At 42.9% G+C, this 18,791-nt stretch overlaps 1 protein-coding gene across 1 annotated transcript in view; it reads right to left on the bottom strand.

The window, feature by feature from the left end:
• Positions 1 to 18,791, bottom strand: part of PDCD1LG2 (programmed cell death 1 ligand 2) — a 56,269-nt gene that overhangs the window by 20,680 nt on the left and 16,798 nt on the right. The window contains exons 3-4 of the mRNA XM_012737993.3: positions 15,326 to 15,631; positions 1,512 to 1,784 (exon numbers count right to left, since the gene is read on the bottom strand). Of these exons, the coding sequence (XP_012593447.1) occupies positions 1,512 to 1,784; positions 15,326 to 15,631 (579 nt within the window). The remainder of the gene's footprint in view (positions 1 to 1,511; positions 1,785 to 15,325; positions 15,632 to 18,791) is intronic.

Here is an 18,791-nt window from a genome sequence, read left to right as displayed (position 1 = left end):
TCCTGGGGTCACTACCTAAATACCTACATGTTACACGAGCCCTTATCATAGGTTCTGTCTTGCCTAACTAAGCAAAGGGCAAAATGTGAAATACAATGACAATACAGTGAATTTTCTGTAAAGTCAAATCTCATCAGTACGAGGGATTATCCTTTATTCTGTGGCTATGTCTTTTCTTGGTTGGATAAGCAAAACAATGGCTTCCCTCAAAAATGTTCATGTCCCAGGCCTAATTCCCATAACCTGTGAATGTTACCTTACATGGCAGAAGGGGTTTTTGCAGATGCATCACACTAAGAACCTTAAGATGGGAAGATCATCCTGAATTATCCAGGGGAGAAGGGTACTTCATGTCATCACAAAAGTCCTTAAGAGGTGGAAGAGAGGAGCAAAAACATTAGAGAAAGAGATGTGGTGACAGAAGCAGAGGGCTGAGAGACAGAGTTGCTGGCTTTGAAGGTAGAGGAAGGGTCCATGAGCCAAAGAATGCAGGCCTCTAGCAGCTGGCAAAGACAAGAAAGTGGAATCTCTCCTGGAGCCTCTGCAGTCCTGCCGACACCTCGAGTGAAACCCATGTTTGGTCTTCTGACCTCCATAACTATAAGATAATAAACTTGTGTTGTCTTAAACTGTGAAGTTTGTGGTAATTTGATATAGGAGCGATAGGAAACTTCCACACCTGGTGATAAAATTACCTGTCTCTTATGGAATGATTCCAGATGTTCGTTGTCCTTCCTTAGCAAAATAAATGTTCTTACTTGGCAAATAAAAAGTTGTTAGTGTCCCAAGATTGTTTGACATTTTGCTGGTGTATAAAATTCAAAAGTATGGGATCCCTTGTAAAAATATCCAGCATAGCCAGGTAAGGCTCTGAAGGATTTTGAAGGAGACTAACCTTCTTGGAAATACCCTATAACCAGCTGACTGGAAGTGAATCCAGCAAAGTAGTATTCATCCTGCTGACTCATGGTAGTGTGCATGAGTCACAGTGGTTAGCTGCTGGCCTGGATATCTTCTGTTTTCTCTACAGATCCATTCTCCACACTTCAACACTCTACTCTGAGCCCTGAGAGGTTAACTTTTATGGGAGACCTCAGCGATCCTCTTACTCTCTGCCTTCCAGCTGGGTTCAGCCAAAGGGAGGCTCCAGCAGGAGGTTAGAAGGGGAGAGGAGAATGAGTCTGAGTGTCCAGTCACATAACTTCTGCCCTGTGGAGTTGCTGCAGGTGACAGCCTCCCTCTTCTGGAGGCCACAGCTGCTGCACAGTAGGGCTTTTCCTACAGCTGCCTTCTCCTGGCCCCCACAACCTCTCCAGCAGTAGTCACTGCTCTCCCAACACTGAAGCCCCAGTGTCCTGCACTGTCCTTTGTAGTTCCTCTAAACGCTGATCACACCTTCATAAATACTCCTTTTATGATACTCTCCTCCAGGTACTCATTTTGAGCATGCCATCTGTTTCTTGCTTGAACCCTGATTGAAAGATGGAGGAAGTGGGGGGGGCAGCTCTTACTTTGAGGGTCACTGATGTTGGCTGCAGTAAGTTCCTTTACATTAACGTTCCAGAACACACAACTGAAGTTTCTTCCAGGGTGGGGCTTTAGGCGCAGAACACTGGTGACCTGGTAGAGGCCTTCAGGGGTCCTGATGTGGCTGGTGTTGGCGGGAACACTGATGTTTGGCCAGGACACTTCTGCCAGGGGATAACCTCTAGCCTGGCAGGTGAGCTTCACCTCGTCTGTCCCTGGGATGTTTAGGATGCGAGTGTTTATTTTTTTGTAGGAAGCTGGACAATAGAAGAATAAAGAGAAATAAGTCTTTCTTTTCTGATTCCTGTAGAGCTCTGTATTTAACGCCATGTCCCTGGTATCCTGCTGTCTTACATGCATTGAATTATTTAGTTCTTACAATACAACAAAGATGTCATTTATATTCTCAATTTTGTTGGGGTTAACTAAAGGTAGAGAGGTTGAGTATTTCGCTCAGGATCATAGAGCTTATAACTGGTACAGCCAATATTTGAACATTGCAAGCCTGATTATATATCTCAGCGGTGGTTTAAGCTACCACACTTGGTGGCTTCTTAGAGTGTTTTCAATTATCTCACAATTGAAGGTTGGAAAGAAGATGGATAAATAAAATCACTGGATAACCCCCATATCTCACTTTATTCAGTACTTTTTCAAACATCTTTAGTTACAATGTTACTTTCCACTTCCTTCTTTCCTCTGTTCTCTTTGAGACTAGGAGGAGAAAAAATAAAGACCTATATAATGTCTATAAACAGTCAAGAGTTGGGTGTATTTATTATGTACTTCTCCCCAATACACACACACACACACACACACACACACACACACACACACACACACACACACACAGTTTATGCACACACGTGCTTCTTTGCAGAACGTGCTGAGTACATTACCTATGGCTCCTTGCCCTCTAGAGATCTAAAATATACAAGAGTGTACAGCCAATTTGGAAAATAATACAGAGGTTCCTCAAAAAACTAAAAATAGTATTACCATATGATTCAGCACTCTTGCTTCTGGGCATATATCCAAAGGGTTTGAAAATAGTATGTAGAAGACATATCTGTCCTCTCATGTTCATTTCAGCATTATTTATGATAGCTAAGATATGGAAGCAACCTAAGTGTCCATCAGCAGATGAACATATAAAGAAAATGTGGCATATATACACCATGGAATAAACCTTAGCCTTAAGAAAGAAGGAAATTTTGTCATTCGTGACAACATGGGTGAAACTGGAGGATATTATGCTAAATGAAATAAGACAAACACTATTCTTCATGACCTCACCTATATGTGGGATCTAAAAAAGTTGATCTCATAGAAACAGAAGAGGAAGGTGGTTAGCACAGGCTGGAGGTGGAGAAGGATGGGGAAAGGGAAGATGTTGATCAAAGGGTACAAAGTCTCAGCTAGACAGGAGGAATAAGTTTTAGTGATCTATTGCACTGCATCATGACTCCATGGTTAATAATATTGTGTTGTATATTTCAAAATTGCTGTAAGTATAGATTTTTAACATTCTTACAACAAAAAAATAAGCTGGTGAGGTGATGTATGATTAACATTAATTACCTTGATTGAATCTTTTTACAATGTATACATAGATAAAAACATCACGGTGTACTGTATAAATCTATATAATTATTTGCCAATTAAAAATAAACAAATTAAAACACTAAAATAAAATGGAAAGATAAAAACCCTACCAAAAGTTTAAAAAGAAATAAAATAGACAAGGACGATATTGAGAGGGACAGGAAGACACAGGACAAACTGCCCAATGATCTTAGATAATAGCCAAAAATAAATAAATAAATAAATAAATATGAACACCATATGCAGTTACCAGGGAGTATGGAAAGTAACCTGTTCATTTTGGACAAGGGAAAAAGGGAATGAGCCCTGGCTTTCATTAGGTAGGGAATACTCCTTTAAGAAATAGAATTTCAATACAACCTTTGAAGTAAAGGTAATCTTGTAGTAAAGACACAGGTATGATTATATGATTTAAGAAAAATTGTTGGGAGTATAAATGGGTACAAACTTTGTGAAAAGCAATTTGATGTGAAAATATTATAACAACCACCATGTATAAAATATCTAATATGCACAATTTATTTATTGTTTCCTATGTGTTGAGATTTGTGCCATGTCCTTTTACATACTATGGAGGAGAAGATTGTTCGCGTCGCTGTCCACAATTTTTGTCCTTTTGTCCACCTCCTTTGTTGTGTGTCTCTATGTTACAGGAGTTGACGGTTTGATTAGTTATAGCCACTCACTGCATCAGGGTTTGCTAGAGAGCAGGGTAACTGCATATCGACCATCAGCTGCGGACACTTTGGCCCTCCCGGAAGTCTTTGCTCTGTGTGGTAAGCATACCCCTGCTGGGCCTGCTGGTGTGTCCCAGAAAGCTCTGACATCTTTCCAGCTCATGGTATTCCAGCTTCTGCTGTGACCGGGCGGGCCGGGCAGATTTTCTTATCCATGAGGTGGAATGGATGAGTGAGTTTAAGATCTAATCTGCAAACCCTGGCTCCCAGATTAAGATGACAGAACAAGAAACAAGAGGCCTCCTATTCTAAGTCACATTCTCCAGCTACACTATCAGAGAAGCACCAAAAGGAAAGGGAGAAGTCATGAGCTCATCCAGCTATTAATTTAAAACACATTTCCCATTTGGCTACTGATTCTTGTGCATATAGCTATTTAGTCAAGGAATCAGAAAGGTCTGAAACCTGTAAGTTTATAATGGCTCTAAAACCTGACCCCAGCCCCTTAATATACATACATAATGAATGTAATAAGTTATATTATGCAAACCACATAAAGACCCTATGAGGGAGTTAAAATTCATATTCCTAATTTGTAAATATGGAAGCAGCAGGGATCTGGGCTGGGTGGGGGTCTTGCACTCCTGCTCTTTGTGCTGCAGTATTCTGCACTCTGCACCGGAATCACCATGAGAAGATGATTCTCTGTGTAACTGCAGACGTCTGGGGATGGAGCACTGTAAACAGGAAGAAAAATATGTTCTCCTGGGGGGTTTAGGATCACCGGAACCAGCAGATGAGGAGAATCAGGTTCTGAAGCAGCCTACTGAAGACTTGACCTGGTTAGACTAACCAATCTCCTTGGGGCCAAATTTTGGGCTATCTCTAGCAATTAAACAGCCTCTGAGGTGTGCATTTTGAGTACTCACTTTATCTCTTATGTTATTTATTTATACTTATTTTCCCTTGGTTCAATGTCCTCTTATAATCATATTGTAGATTTTTTTCTGCACATTCTCAGGTCTTTGGGGGGAAAAAGTAGAATAAATGGATTCACAGGAATAGTGTGCTGTGGGTGAGGGTCCAGCCCACTCCTGCAGGGTGGCTCGGGACAAGAAGCTGACCTTGGTGTCCTGGTTGAGAGATGAGTTCAGAGGTACGAGGGCCAGGAATCAGGAGCTTGGCTGAGCCTTCGACTTGGGCTGCATAAATGAGGGAGCAGAGGGGAGGGAGAGATCTTCAGCTAAAAGAATCAGCAAAGTTTGGGGAAGGGACCAGGAGCCCACATCCTGCGTTTTTACAACATCAAAAATGCCTCCACAGCCTCTTCCTCATTTGGGAAGTGGCTGAAAAGGCATCGCTTCCCGTAATGGGGAAGCTGGGCTGAGGGTGATATTCTTAGGAAAAGATGAGACAATTTTAGAGTGTCAGTGGTGGAAGTAATCTAAGAATTTAAGTCATCTAACTGCTCAATGACAAATATTTTCTACAGCAATTCTTCTATATAACTATTTTGATGGATGTTCCACATGCACTTGAAAATAATGTGCATTCTGCAGTTGTTGGCTATAAGTTCTTTTTTGTTTGTTTTTTTGCCTATTCAAGTTTTTATTTTTACACATTTTTTTGTATTAAAAATAAAAGCATAATTACCACAAATTACAAAGGCCCAAAAGAGGACTAGAATAAGGAATGAGTCACTTCAGCCCGGAAAGTAGATATGCTCAATAATATTAATGTTATAATGCAAGCTCATTCAAGCATTTTACTTTGTGTGTGTGTGTGTGTGTGTGTGCCCTTTCAAATGTGATATCCTAGCACAAGGTAAAGATAACATACGACAAGCTTAAGGTGGAACCTTCTCCACAAAGCCAGATGACAAGTTTTCCTCTCCAGGGAAGAATGGGCTGTAAGTTCTTATCTTCTGTGCCATCAACTTGGCCGAAGAAGGAGAGGGTTGGGGCTGGGGAAAGTCCAGGGACCTTTCCACACAGGAGATATTTTGGGGTCCCATTCAGAAGGGTACCAGATGATCCAGATCACTCTACTCAGGTATTTGGCAAAAAACTCTCACCCTCCTAACTAGTTGTCTTCCTTACCTGTTTCCTCCCCACTTCCAGGGCCTTCTGAGCAGGTTACTTTCTTGTATAATAAAAATAAACTGTGATGAAAGGGGGAAAAAAGAGCTACGATGAAACAAAACAAAAATGTTTAACAATTTTGACATGGGGGGCTCATACCTCTACCTGGGCCCCAGGGGCCCAGGCTGGAGCAGGGCCAGATGTCCCTTCCCTACTGGTGTGCATTTGCTCCCAGGCACAGGAGAGGGCGAAAGAGAAACCTGCCTCTCAACAGGGCTGAGGGACACAGACCTTCTGACGTTTGATGCCCAAAGGCTGCGTAGGCATGGACCAGCCTTGGAAGGGTACAGCGCGAAGAGGGGTTTGGGCAGCTGTTGCTTTGTGTCTCAGGTCTTAGATCCCTATAGGAGGATGGTGGGTGTCAAGCGGGTATCCCTGATGGCCCCTGCCACTCCTGGCATGCTTGTCACAGATACATCAGTCCTAAATTCAAGTGTCTTCAGAAAGTGAAGATGTAAACTACTCTTTGCAACATTAATTCCTAACATATTACAAAAAAAAAGAAAAACGAAAAAACAAAAGAAATTCCCCCTCCACCCACCCACAAGCCTATGTTGAGATGAAGTCCTCACCTCCCTGTCCCAAAGGAGTGTCCTCTTTCAGGATTGTCTGTGGAGAGGATGGTGGCCCCTGGCCTGGGGGTAAACTTCAGATAAAAACAGCTTTTCCCCACAGCCCAAGGCTTCCCTGTGTCCCCAAACCCAGCAGAGTACAAACACTGAGGTTTCCTTCAGCTGAGTGACCTGAAGGAAAGAGAGTGGGAATGACGAGGGGAGGACAAGGGGGTCCAGGAGTCCAGGGTCTAGTACGACATGAGGCAGGTACCAGCCTGGGAAGGCAAAGGCCTCAGAACCCACCGTCATAGCCGAGACCAGACTCTCCTTATTGGTTCGAGACGAATGGGTCACAGGAACTTATGGGCTTGCCACATGCTAATTACTGGGAGGGCAAAGGTGTGGAAAGGGCACAGGCTGAAAGCAATGAGGTGCCCACGATGGAGGGTAAGCCCTCGTCAGCCTGCGATACTGTCTCCTACTTCCAACCTTTGGGGCCAACAGAGGAACCAGTTGAAAAGGATGCGAAAGAAATTTCAGTCATTGAGCAATGAGACCACAAACTTCTCCGTGTTGCCCAGTTCCCCCTGAGAGTGGGCACGTAGTCATGCCCATTCCCGACACACGCCCTGGGCTGTGCAGGTCACTCCTTCATGGCACCTCCTTAGCTTTTGATGACACCAGACTCCAGCCGTCCCATTGTCATTCACAGCCCAACCCATGCACTGAGTGGCTGAAGAAGAAAAGTCGAGTACACTCTATGTCCCCATATACCTCCCTGCCACAGGCATCACTGATGGGCAGGACCCCACAGCCCCCCAATTCCCCCTCATCCCTGGTTCCCAGGCGGGGTCAGCTAGGGAGCGGGCAGAGATAGACGGCTTGTAGAGGGGGATGCAAGATAGGAAGACCCCTCCAGACCCCAGGAGGAGAATGGTGTCTTTCTCCACCTTTTAAGAGAGACAAAGCCCCCTTGAGGCCTTAGAGGTCTTTCAGGACAACGTAAGAAACATTTCCAAGCCTCAGCTGCCAGATGTTCACCTTTCCCCTCTGGGGTGGGGGACGCGTTCAAGCTGAGGAAAAGTGTGTTCCAGATCCAGGCCGACTCTGTTCTCCAAACTTGGCCTTGGGGTTCCAAGGGAAGGATGAAGGGTGTCCCGGCAGGAGGGGGCCTGGCACGAGGCGACAGCAAGCAGAGCAAGGACATGGCAGTGGCAGCGTGCATAGACACAGGACGTCGGCTCCACATGGTACAACAGCAGGGATATTTTGGGCACGGCTCTGATATGAGCCACCCCCAACTCCCTTGCCCCCAGGCAGAAGGTACTGTAATTTGCAACTTAGTCCAGAGCAAGATTCTAGTGAGTCCAACCCAGGCACATCCGGAGGTAGGAGCTCTTTAGGTTGACTCCACCGGGGAAAACAGGCATTTGGGTATTTTAGATTCCTGCTCCACAATAAGGCAACTTAGACAAAAATTCCAAGGAGAGGGGAAAGACATCACTTTCTGTGGATTGAGGGTTTTCTGACTTTTTTTTGTTTGGTCTTTCATGGTCATTTTGTCATTTGTTTCCCCAAGGATGGAAAGGTCAGAGAAAAATAAAATAAATCATCTTTCAATAGTCTTTTCTGTATGAGCAGCATCTCTCCAGGCTGGGCAGTAAAGGGTGTGGGAGAAGGGAGTAGGGAGAGGCTGAAATCTTGCCCCAACTCCCACTTTAAGATCCTTTGGTTCCCTTCTCCCAGAAGGTGGCAGAAGGGCCTGGGGGGGGGGGGCAGAAGGGCCTGGGGGAACAGAAGGGCCGGGGGCAGCAGGGAGACAACACGGTGATGACAAACCCAGGTGACCAAGGGGCTGGTACTCTGCCTCCCATGGGGCAGTGCTGGGCAATGGGGCCCATGGGGCCTTCTTGTGGGCTGCATAGTTGGCTTGAGGGAGAACAGGAGGAGACTGTGGGTGGGGACCAGGGTTGTAGCCTACAAGCTGCCAGCAGGGCTGCAGAGTGATTTTGGTAATCCAGACAAACTATAAATAATTTAAAATTTGATATCTATATAGATATAGATATAAAAAAGTTTATCCCCTTTCACTCCCCCCTTAGAAGAAACTGGGACCTCTGATAGCCCAAATGGTATACACACATTGCTACTCAGCACAAACGCCCCTCCTAATAATTCCAGGCCTGTCACTTCTGTCTCCTCTCTTGGGACTGGGTGCCCCCATGGACTCTTGTCCACTCCACCCCTTTTCTCCCTCAAACCCCAGGGCTAAGGAGCTTTTCACTTTCCCAAGCGGGTATAAGATAGGTAATTGTGTTGTTCAAATCTTCTGTTTTATTTAATTGTTTGTCCTATAGTTGTAATAGAGATGAGTTGAAATCTCGGATATGACTGTGGATTTGTCTATTTCTCCTTCTAAGTCTGCCAATTTTTGTTTGATATTTTGGAGCTATGTCATTAGACACATACACATTTAGAATTGCTATGTCTTCCTGTAGAATTGACCCTTTTATCATTATGAAATGTCTGTTTTTATCTTTAGTAATATCTATCTTCTGATATTAATAACTTGCTAGATAACTAACTTTTGTTTAAGTACATCTAGAAATGGAAACTCCTACTTCCTTCAGAAGCAATCTTTGCCATGATTATTCGATAAGTAAGTCATACTTTCATTGGAAAGACTTTCCTCACAACAAGCCAAATTTTACCTTTTTGTAGCTTCAACCCATTAGTATTTCTCCAATCTGGTAAAACAACACGGGGTAAGCATAGTAGTTAAAAACAAAGGCTTTAAAATCTGAAAGGTCTAACTAGGCTTTAGCCAAGGGTTAGTTACATGACCTCTCAAACCCTCAGTCTTCTCATTTATAAAATGAAAAGTTACAGTAAGACTTATCCATAACAATATGTTAGAATGAATAAATGATGTAGGTACCTAGAACATAGTAGTGTTCGCAATTATTAGCTCTTTCCTATTACAGGAAACATTTCAGTGAGTGTCAAGGGACTCTAACCCCTGGGCTAATTAACCCCCTGCCTTCCCCTTTTCTGTCCAGCCTGGCTGTAGTAGCAGCTTCTGCTGCTTCTAATTGCTGAGTTGCTTCCCTGTTCCCTGGTTGGCTTCTCAGTCTCTCTCATTAAAACAATGACTATTTTCTGCTTTAGATTCCCACAGGTTTAAATGGTTTCTGTTTCCCTGGTTGACTCTGGCTGCCTGATAGATATATTATGGGCAATGCTATTATGTCATTTCTAAAATAAAGATAAGCTGTGTACACAGTATTATCTGCTTTACAATCATGATAGCAAATAAGGTGAACAAATATAGTTTTACATGCTTTGTTCTTAGAGAATCCATGCAGATTTCTAATAATCACTAGAAATCTTTTAGGGCTTCCAATTCATCTGTTAAACTGCTTGGAGGAGAATATCAGGTTAAAGAGTTTGTAATTCACAGCTTTTCTCTCTTTGAAATCAGGGGGTAGGGGTAAGACAAGAAAATCGGAGATTTAGTTCTATCAGTAAATTCTTTTAGCAAATGCTTCCCCTGGGCCTAGAGGCTTAAATGTACTGTCATCTTTTCACTCTTGCTTTGCTTCTCTTTGACTGTTTCCTCTCTGTGCGGTTGGTCTTCCTCTTCTTAGGGTGAAGACCCTTGTAATGGAAGTCGTGCTGCCACCTTCCTCCACTTGCTAAGTGGCATTTTTGTCCATCTTGGGCTTTTTTGCTGATTTGTAGTAATTCTGTCAGCTTCAGCCCATTCATGTGTTGGCTCCCTCCTTCCCTATCTCCTGCCCAGGCCTTCAGGATGGTTTGGCCGCTCTCCTGTTCTTCTTCTTAGGGTTTGCTCTGTGACCCTGTCTGGAATCCTTTGCACGGACCAGTTCTCAACCCCAGCTCCTCTGCAAGACCCTTCCAGGGGTGGGGAGCCTGCGGTCTTAAGGCCACATGTGGCCTTCTAGATCTGTAAGTGCGGCCTTTTAACTGAGTCCAAATTTTACAGAACAAATGCTTTTATTAAAAGGGGTGCATCAGAGAAAAATGAACCTTTTCTTGCCTCCTTTGGTGCTTAAAATAGAACAATCTTGAAATCAGAAGGCCCCAGGTTCCCCGCCCCTGTTGGGTGGGCCTGAGCTCTCCGGATCTCTGTTTTTCACGCTCCCTGCCCTTCCCCAGTCGAACCGCTTCCGTCCCGGAGCTGCAGCCTGGCTTTTTAGAAACCACGGCCCTTTATTACTGTCTCTTCCAGACTCTCTAGCCATTCCACCTAGTATTTTCTCTGCATTTTTGAAATCAACTTTCTTTTCACTCTATTTAATACAAATTGCTGCCCAGACATCAAAGAAGCTACTGTATTTTCAAGGTTTATGCCACAGATCAGACATTTTAAGATAAAAGCATGTCCTTCCTCTAATCCTACTCCATTTATGGGGACCTTCACTGGGGCCCCAAATCTATCCTGCTTTCTTTAGAGACTCCAGATCAGGGTAGGTTACTCTTAGATGGTGGTCTTCAACTTTTTTTCTTGTATCCCTTCTAACAGAATTATGAGGCAGTATGCGTCTTCTCACATACCAAGTTTTCTTTTTTTTTGAGACAAAGTTTCACTCTGTTGCCCAAGCAAGTGCCGTGGCATCATAATAGCACACAGCAGCCTCAAATTCCTGTGCTCAAGTGATCCTCCTGCCTCAGCCTCCTAAGTAGCTGGGACTATAGGCACACACAACCATGCCTGGCTAAGTTTTTCTATTTTCAGTAGAGACAGGGTCTTGCTCTTGCTCAGGCTGGTCTTGGACTCCTGAGCTGAGCTTCAAGCTATCTTCCCCCCTCAGTCTCCCAGAGTGTCACATATATTAACTTGATTCTTAGAATTCTTCATAAGTTTCTACATTGGAAAAATAGATAATGTTTAGCATCCTATAAGTATTTATATTTTTTAGTGAAACAATTATTTCATTCTTACATTATGTATCCATTGGCACCTAAATATCAAAGAAGGTATCTTTTATAAATCTTAAAGATAACTGAGTTTCAAAAAAGGTGTTTTTTTTATACACACCATTATCCATTAAAAATTACATGTGAAAATTCTGGTTTAATGGTCAGAGTTTTACATTGTTTTGTTTTTTATTCCTTGAACCTCACTTCCCTTTTCAATTTCCCTACAGAATTTTATCATAATGCAACATAATTTTTTTTGGCAGCTCCTTTCTTCATTGTCCTTCTGTGTCTTTACAACAATAAAATATTTATAACTATTGAAATTAATTTTTTTCTTGTGACTATGAGGTTTTAAGTATTCAAAGTTTTCTTCCACATTGAGATCTAATTTCCATTAACAGCAAATATTTGATCAAAATGTAAAATTTATGAACAGTGATAATTATTAAACATAAAAGATAAAAATTTACTGAACATGTGTCTCTTTTTTTTTTCTGAGACAGAGTCTCACTTTGTTGCCCAGGCTAGAGTGAGTGCCATGGCGTCAGCCTAGCTCACAGCAACCTCAAACTCCTGGGCTCAAGCGATCCTCCTGCCTCAGCCTCCTGAGTAGCTGGGACTACAGGCATGCGCCACCATGCCCGGCTAATTTTTTCTATATATATATTAGTTGGCCAATTAATTTCTTTCTATTTTATAGTAGAGACGGGCTCTCGCTCTTGCTCAGGCTGGTTTCGAACTCCTGACCTTGAGCAATCCGCCCGCCTCGGCCTCTCAGAGTGCTAGGATTACAGGTGTGAGCCACCGCGCCCGGCCTGAACATGTGTCTCTTAATGAGATGAATAGGGCTCTCTTTTACAAATTGTTCATGAATCTGAGGATGCATATGACATGGTTGGAATGATAGAATTCAGCATAATTCTATTTCTGTTTTTCATTTTTTTTTTGTTTGTTTTTTTTGTAAATAGAAGTGCTTGTTCATATGAGTAAGTCAGTGGGAGTGGAAGCAGTTTTGTTATAGCAATGTCATTTTATTCTTTGAATGGCGATTTATGTGGCAAAAATCACTCATTTTTGATTATCAGCTGTTAACTCTATTAGGGTTCTCCTTCAATTTTGTTGAAAGCAGAAAATTTAATCCTTCATATTTGCAAAAAGATTTGTTAGTCATGACAGTTCCATAAGGTATCAATGATTCTGATCACTCTTTTGTTTAGCACTGTGGAGGTTTTTGCACCCTGGGGCAACTGACTACATTCATGGTCAGTGAGAAGCAGGCTTTTTATGAAGCAGGAGAAAGCAGTGGTAAAAGAGGAAGTATATTAGGGGAACTCCAAGAGCCTGGCCCAGCAAGCACATTCTCAGGCTCACCAGTTCCCCAAGGGGTACTTGGGGAAGATGAGGATCTAGAAATTCATTTCCTAAAAGTGCCTGTACCCAGACATGCCTTAGACAGTGGTCCCCAACCTTTTTGGCACTAGGGACCATTTTCATGGAATTTTTCCATGGATGGGGGAGAGGGGGATGGTTTCAGGATGATTCAAGAGCATTACATTTGTTGTGCACTTTATTTCTATTATTATTAAACTATAATATATAATGAGATAATTTTACTCACCCTAGGTTGGGGACCCCTGCCTTAGAAAGTCTTTGTGGGCCAGGTGCGGTGGCTCATGTCTGTAATCCTAGCACTCTGGGAGGCTGAGGTGAGTGGATCGCTCAAGGTCAGGAGTTCAAAACCAGCCTGAACAAGTGCGAGACCCTGTCTCTACTAAAAATAGAAATAAATTAATTAGCCAACTAAAAATATATAGAAAAAATTAGCCAGGCATGGTGGCGCATGCCTGTAGTCCCAGCTACTCGGGAGGCTGAGGCAGGAGGATCGCTTGAGTTTGAGGTTGCTGTAAGCTAGGCTGATGCCACGGCACTCTAGCTGGGGCAACAGAGGGAGACTCTGTCTCAAAAAAAAAAAAAAAAAAAAAAAGTCTCTGTGATTTCCATATATCCCAGTTTGATGACCATTACTTTAAGGAGCAAATCCCTTCCAGCTGAGAAATCCCTGGTCTGGGTGAGGCAGTGGGCAGGGTGCCTTCCCAGGAATGAGAGGCAGTCCTCAGGCTGAGCGAAAGAGTGGGATGGCTAGCCCCCGGTACAGCATTCAGAGAGAGAGCTGGATAAATACAGGGGTGGTGATTTAGGGGCGCAGCTACATGAGTTCATTAGGGGATCCTGAGAACATACAGCCTTCTTTCCTTACGTGAATTGAACTCAGACTAACTTCATCGTTCTCGAGTTTCTCCCAGCTGATGCTTGGATGTAGGAAATGCAGTGGGGAGATAGAAAACAGTTGCATTGAGGCTAATGGCTTTCCTGGTGACTCATTGATGGTTGAGGTATGAGGAGGTCACTGTCCCTGTAGCAATTGAGGATCTTTTAGCCAGATCTCTGGACATTTACCATATGCCAGTCACCATCCTCAGTTCTTTATGTTCATTATCTCTCTTAACTTTTACAACAATCCTATGTGGTAAGTACTATTGATACTATTGCCCTCCTTTTACAAATAAAAAATGTGAGGTTATGAAAGGTGAAATAACCTGCCCAAGGACCCAGATGAAAACAACATTCACCCTTGTGTCTAATCCTTCTAGTTTGCCCTTCCTTGTAGCAGATCATAAAGTCACACCATTGCTGCCACGGTTAATGGTCTTTGCAGGCCAAAATCCACAGACCCTCCAGAACTGCTGTGCCCAACCCCCCAGGCCTGTTAGGCAGATCTCCGTCACCACTCCCGCCCCTGTGCCATCCATGGAAAAATTGTCTTCCATGAAACTGGTCCCTGTTGCCACAAAGGCTGGGGACCACTGCTGTCTAGAAGACAGTGCAGACCTTCTTAGGCCTTAGGAATGGAATAGGGAGGGGCCAGAGAAATATTGGCATAATTTTAACTCAGAACATTCAATGAAGCTTGGAAAGTATAAGCCAATGAACAAGCTAAATCGATTCTTTTGCAGTTATTATATGACCTTTCCCAGAAACAAATAAGAATGTGAAGATTCTCTCCAGATTTAGGTGCTTGGCTTGTGTTGGGGTGGAGAGAGGCCTGAATCCAGAGGAGTGGGACAGCTATCGACTTAAGTGGCTCTCTCGGGCCGCCTGCTTCACTCTCATGGACCTCTACTCCTTCATCTGCTAGAGATAGGGCTTGGTCTTGAGCAGTGCTTCCCAAACTTTTAACTTTTTATGAACCAGAGTAAGAAATCAAATTTTACACCATGACCCAAAGCACGGGCACACGCCCGCGCGCACACACACTCCCCTCTGGAACAAGAGTTTTACAAAACAACACTCAGCCCTACTGTGTAATATCCTCTGATCTATTCTTATTGTATTCATTTTTTTTTTGTTTGTTTGGAAAAAACATCCATCTGGCTGCCACTCATTAAACTGATATTTTAATCCATTAATGGGTGACAAACCATAATTTAGAAAACTCTGAACTAGAGAAATAAACTACTGATAAAGAGTAGCTTAATAATCAAGTCAGACATGCTCCCTGGGAGAACTGTGAACTAGGCAAAACTTATCTTTAGAAACTTCTGACCTTTCAGGGGCTCATGTTCCTGGCTTCCTCTAGCCCCATTTTATTCCTCTGACTCCTACCCCTATTGACCTTTACTTCAGCTGATTTATACTCAGATGCCAAAAAATCTTTCTGAGAAGGTACTTTTGTTTTCTCTGAAATAGGTTTGTCTCCTTAGAACCATCCTCCCGGCTTTTGCTTGAGCGACTTTTAGTGAGTTTCCGCTACTGCAGCCAATGCAGGTTCTCTGTTGGAGAGATGCCTCTGTGGATTCTAGGCCTGGAAACCACTCACCTCTGACTTTCAGAGTCAGGTACTTGTAGTCCCAGGAGACGCCACAGATGATCACGCAGCGGTACTGCCCTTCGTCCCTCACTTGGACTTGAGGAATGTGGAATAGGGCCTTCCCCAGGGGCAGCTGCTCCTCCAGCAAAGCGGCTCTTTCAGCAGGCAAGGCTGTATCATTTTCTACCTTTTGCAAGGTGGCTTTTATTGCTTCAGGTTTCACGTGACCTCCAGTGTCAAAATCACACTCCAGGGTCACATTGCTGCCGTGGTCTACTATGTACAACTCCTTAGGGACTGTCACTGTGAATAAAGCTGAAAAGAAAATAAGACATGTTGCCATGGTCTGCCTTTACTTTACATTCCAGTTCTTGCACATTGGGAGCTGAGACCTATCCCACCCCTGATTTCCAGGAGATGCCTCTTAGTATCTGGGCATTCCCTTGGGATCCTTCCTCTCCTTTACCCCATCTGCCTGGACAGGGGTGAATTCTTGACCTGCCACTCTGAGATCGTTCTCGCCTCTAAACAATCCCACCTGTGTGGCTGACTGCCCTCCTGCGCCTCCCTTTGCACCCAGCAAGAGCTTCCGGTCCACAGCACTACTTGCTCTCGGGAACCTCTCCCATCTCCTCCCCGACAGCCCTGCAGTCACTCCAGATCATCCCTCGGTGACGACAAAATGTCTCCTATGACTCCCCTGCCATCAAGATCTGAGCCCCCTTTCCTTCATTGCCTTCAGATCCTATTATGTGGGTTCATTTCCTCAGTCCATATGCACCAGTTTATATCTTTCCTGGCCAGATGTCACTTTCTCTCACCAGTGACAGCAATAATAACAACTATTATTTGTTGAGTTAGACACTGTGTTAGACACTGTGCTAATAGGTTATCTCCTTTAGTCTTCCCAGGAAGCCAGTGAGGTAGGCAATACTGCTATCCTCTTTTTTTAAAAAACGAAACTGAGGCACAGAGAGGTTAAGCAACGTACCCAAGATTGCACAGCCAGGAGCAGACCAGGTTTTTTAAAGTGTCAAATGCTGCTAACCATCACATCATACAAGCCCCTTGCACATGTCAAAGGGAAAGGAAAAATGGAACTGATCTTTAATGTATACCTACTATGTGCCATGCCAGGCACTGTGCTAGCCACTCATTCAATACTGAAAATATGACCATGAGATATGCATTGTCAGTATGGTTTTATAGTTGAGGGAACTGGCTCAAAGAAGTTCACTTCAGGACATACAATTAGTAAAATTCAGAGCCGGTCAGATGTTTGACTTCAAAATCTGTCATTTGCACTCAAGCAGTATTTCCCAAACTGTGAGGCACACACACCACTAGAAGTATGTAAGATGATTTTAAATGGGGAAGAATCAAGGCCTAAAGGAAGTTGGATTTATTCAGAGAAGAATTTATTCCCTTTTTAATTCTACTTTAATCCCTCAATTACATATAATTTGCAACTAGACTCCCACACCTCTAACACTGGCTATTTTTCCTTTTAATAAACAGGAAGCTTCTAGACATATAATAATACCTAATAATAATTTGATAATACTGCTTTATTTTCTTTGCATTTATTTTGGTTCCTATCCTCTATTTACCAGGATGAGTGATACCGATTTTCCATCTACCACAAGGCTATCCATATGCTTTGTTGAAAAAGATTAAAACCCGGGTGGATTTAAATCAATTTTATTATTCTATCAAAAATAATAGCATAAGGAATGGCCAAACATGGCAAAAGTAGCAAAGGTGGTGTTTGCATGAATAAAATATGAGAAACTGTACAAAATTATGTTATTTCCATCACTAATGAATAGGTATTCATTATAACAGAGGCATAGGAAGATCTTGAAGTGGTTTCCAAATCATCACAGAAGATTAGATTAAATTATGTTCAGCAGAGCTTGCTTCATTTGTTCATTAATTTATTCAATCAAATCATCCCTTCAACAAATAATTCAGGGGCTTCCTCTAAGCCAGGTTATTCAAGAGGTTGTTTCAGTATAAAACGTGGTATTGGCACATCTGATAAAGGGCTGATAACTAAAATCTACTTAGAACTCAGGAAAATCAGCAAGAAAAAATCAAACAACCCTATCAAAAAATGGGCAAAGGACATGAACAGAAACTTCTCAAAAGAAGACAGAATAATGGCCAACAAACATATGAAAAAATGCTCAACATCTCTAATCATCAGGGAAATGCAAACCAAAACTACAATGTGATATCCCTTAACGCTAGTGAGAATGGCCTTTATCAAAAAGCCCCCAAACAACAAATACTGGTGTGGATGCCGGGAGATAGGAACACTCCTACACTGCTGGTGGGATTGCAAACTAGTTCAACCTCTGTGGAAAGCAATATGGAGATACCTCAAAGCGATACGAGTAGATCTACCATTTGATCCAGCAATCCCATTACTGGGCACCTACCCTAAAGATCAAAAGTCACTTTATGAAAAAGACACATGCACTCAAATGTTTATAGCAGCACAATTCACAATTGCAAAGCTGTGGAAACAACCCAAGTGCCCATCAATTCATGAGTGGATTAATAAAATGTGGTATATGTATACCATGGAGTACTACTCAGTTTTAAGAAACAATGGTGACATAGCACCTCTTGTATATTCCTGGATAGAGCTGGAACCCATTCTACTAAGTGAAGTATCTCAAGAATGGAAAAACCAGCACCACATGTACTCACCAGCAAATTGGTATTAACGGATCAACACCTAAGTGGACATATAGGAGTAACATTTATCGGGTGTTGGGAGGGTGGGAGGGAGGAGGAAGGGATGGGTATACACAACCACAATGAGTAAGATGTGCAATGTTGGGGCATGGACATGCTTGAAGCTCTTACTCGAGGGGGGCATGGGAAATATATGTAACCTTAACACTTGTGCCCACATAATACGCTAAAATAAAAAACAACAACAACAAAAAAACGTGGTATTGGAAAAGCACAGGATTTAGTGACAGAGGAGCCTGGGTTCCAATCCTGACTGTATTAAGATTAGGAGTCCTTTGACTGTGTCATTTAACCTCTGTGAGTCTCAGCCTCTTTGTCTGTAAAACAAGGCTGGTAGCTATCTCTCAGCATTGCGGTGAAAACTGAATGAGGTGGTAGACGTGAAGCGCTGAGGTTTGCAGGTAGAGGGCACTCAGCAAATGTTAGTTCCTTTCTTTTGTACCGTGTTTTAATGCTTGGGAAAGTGGTAATTCATATGTGGAATGTGTGCCCATACTTTATTAGCCAGCAAGGACAGTCCATTCCCTGACCAGATTTCACAATGTGAGTAACTTTTTTCTGCTGCTTGAATGGTTCATGTTGCAATTCTCTTCTGATTCAAGTTTTTCTTCCCACTAACCTGCAAGTCTTTGAAGTCAATGACCAGCTTGAGTGTGCTTTGAGATCGCTGGTACCTAGCACATACTAAGTTCCAGTTAAGAGTTTGGCA

The sequence above is a fragment of the Microcebus murinus genome, chromosome 12 (genome assembly GCF_040939455.1).
Source record: "Microcebus murinus isolate Inina chromosome 12, M.murinus_Inina_mat1.0, whole genome shotgun sequence".
NCBI lineage: Eukaryota > Metazoa > Chordata > Mammalia > Primates > Cheirogaleidae > Microcebus > Microcebus murinus.
Note: the sequence above shows the minus strand (reverse complement) of the source record. Positions and strands in the feature narration are given on the sequence as shown.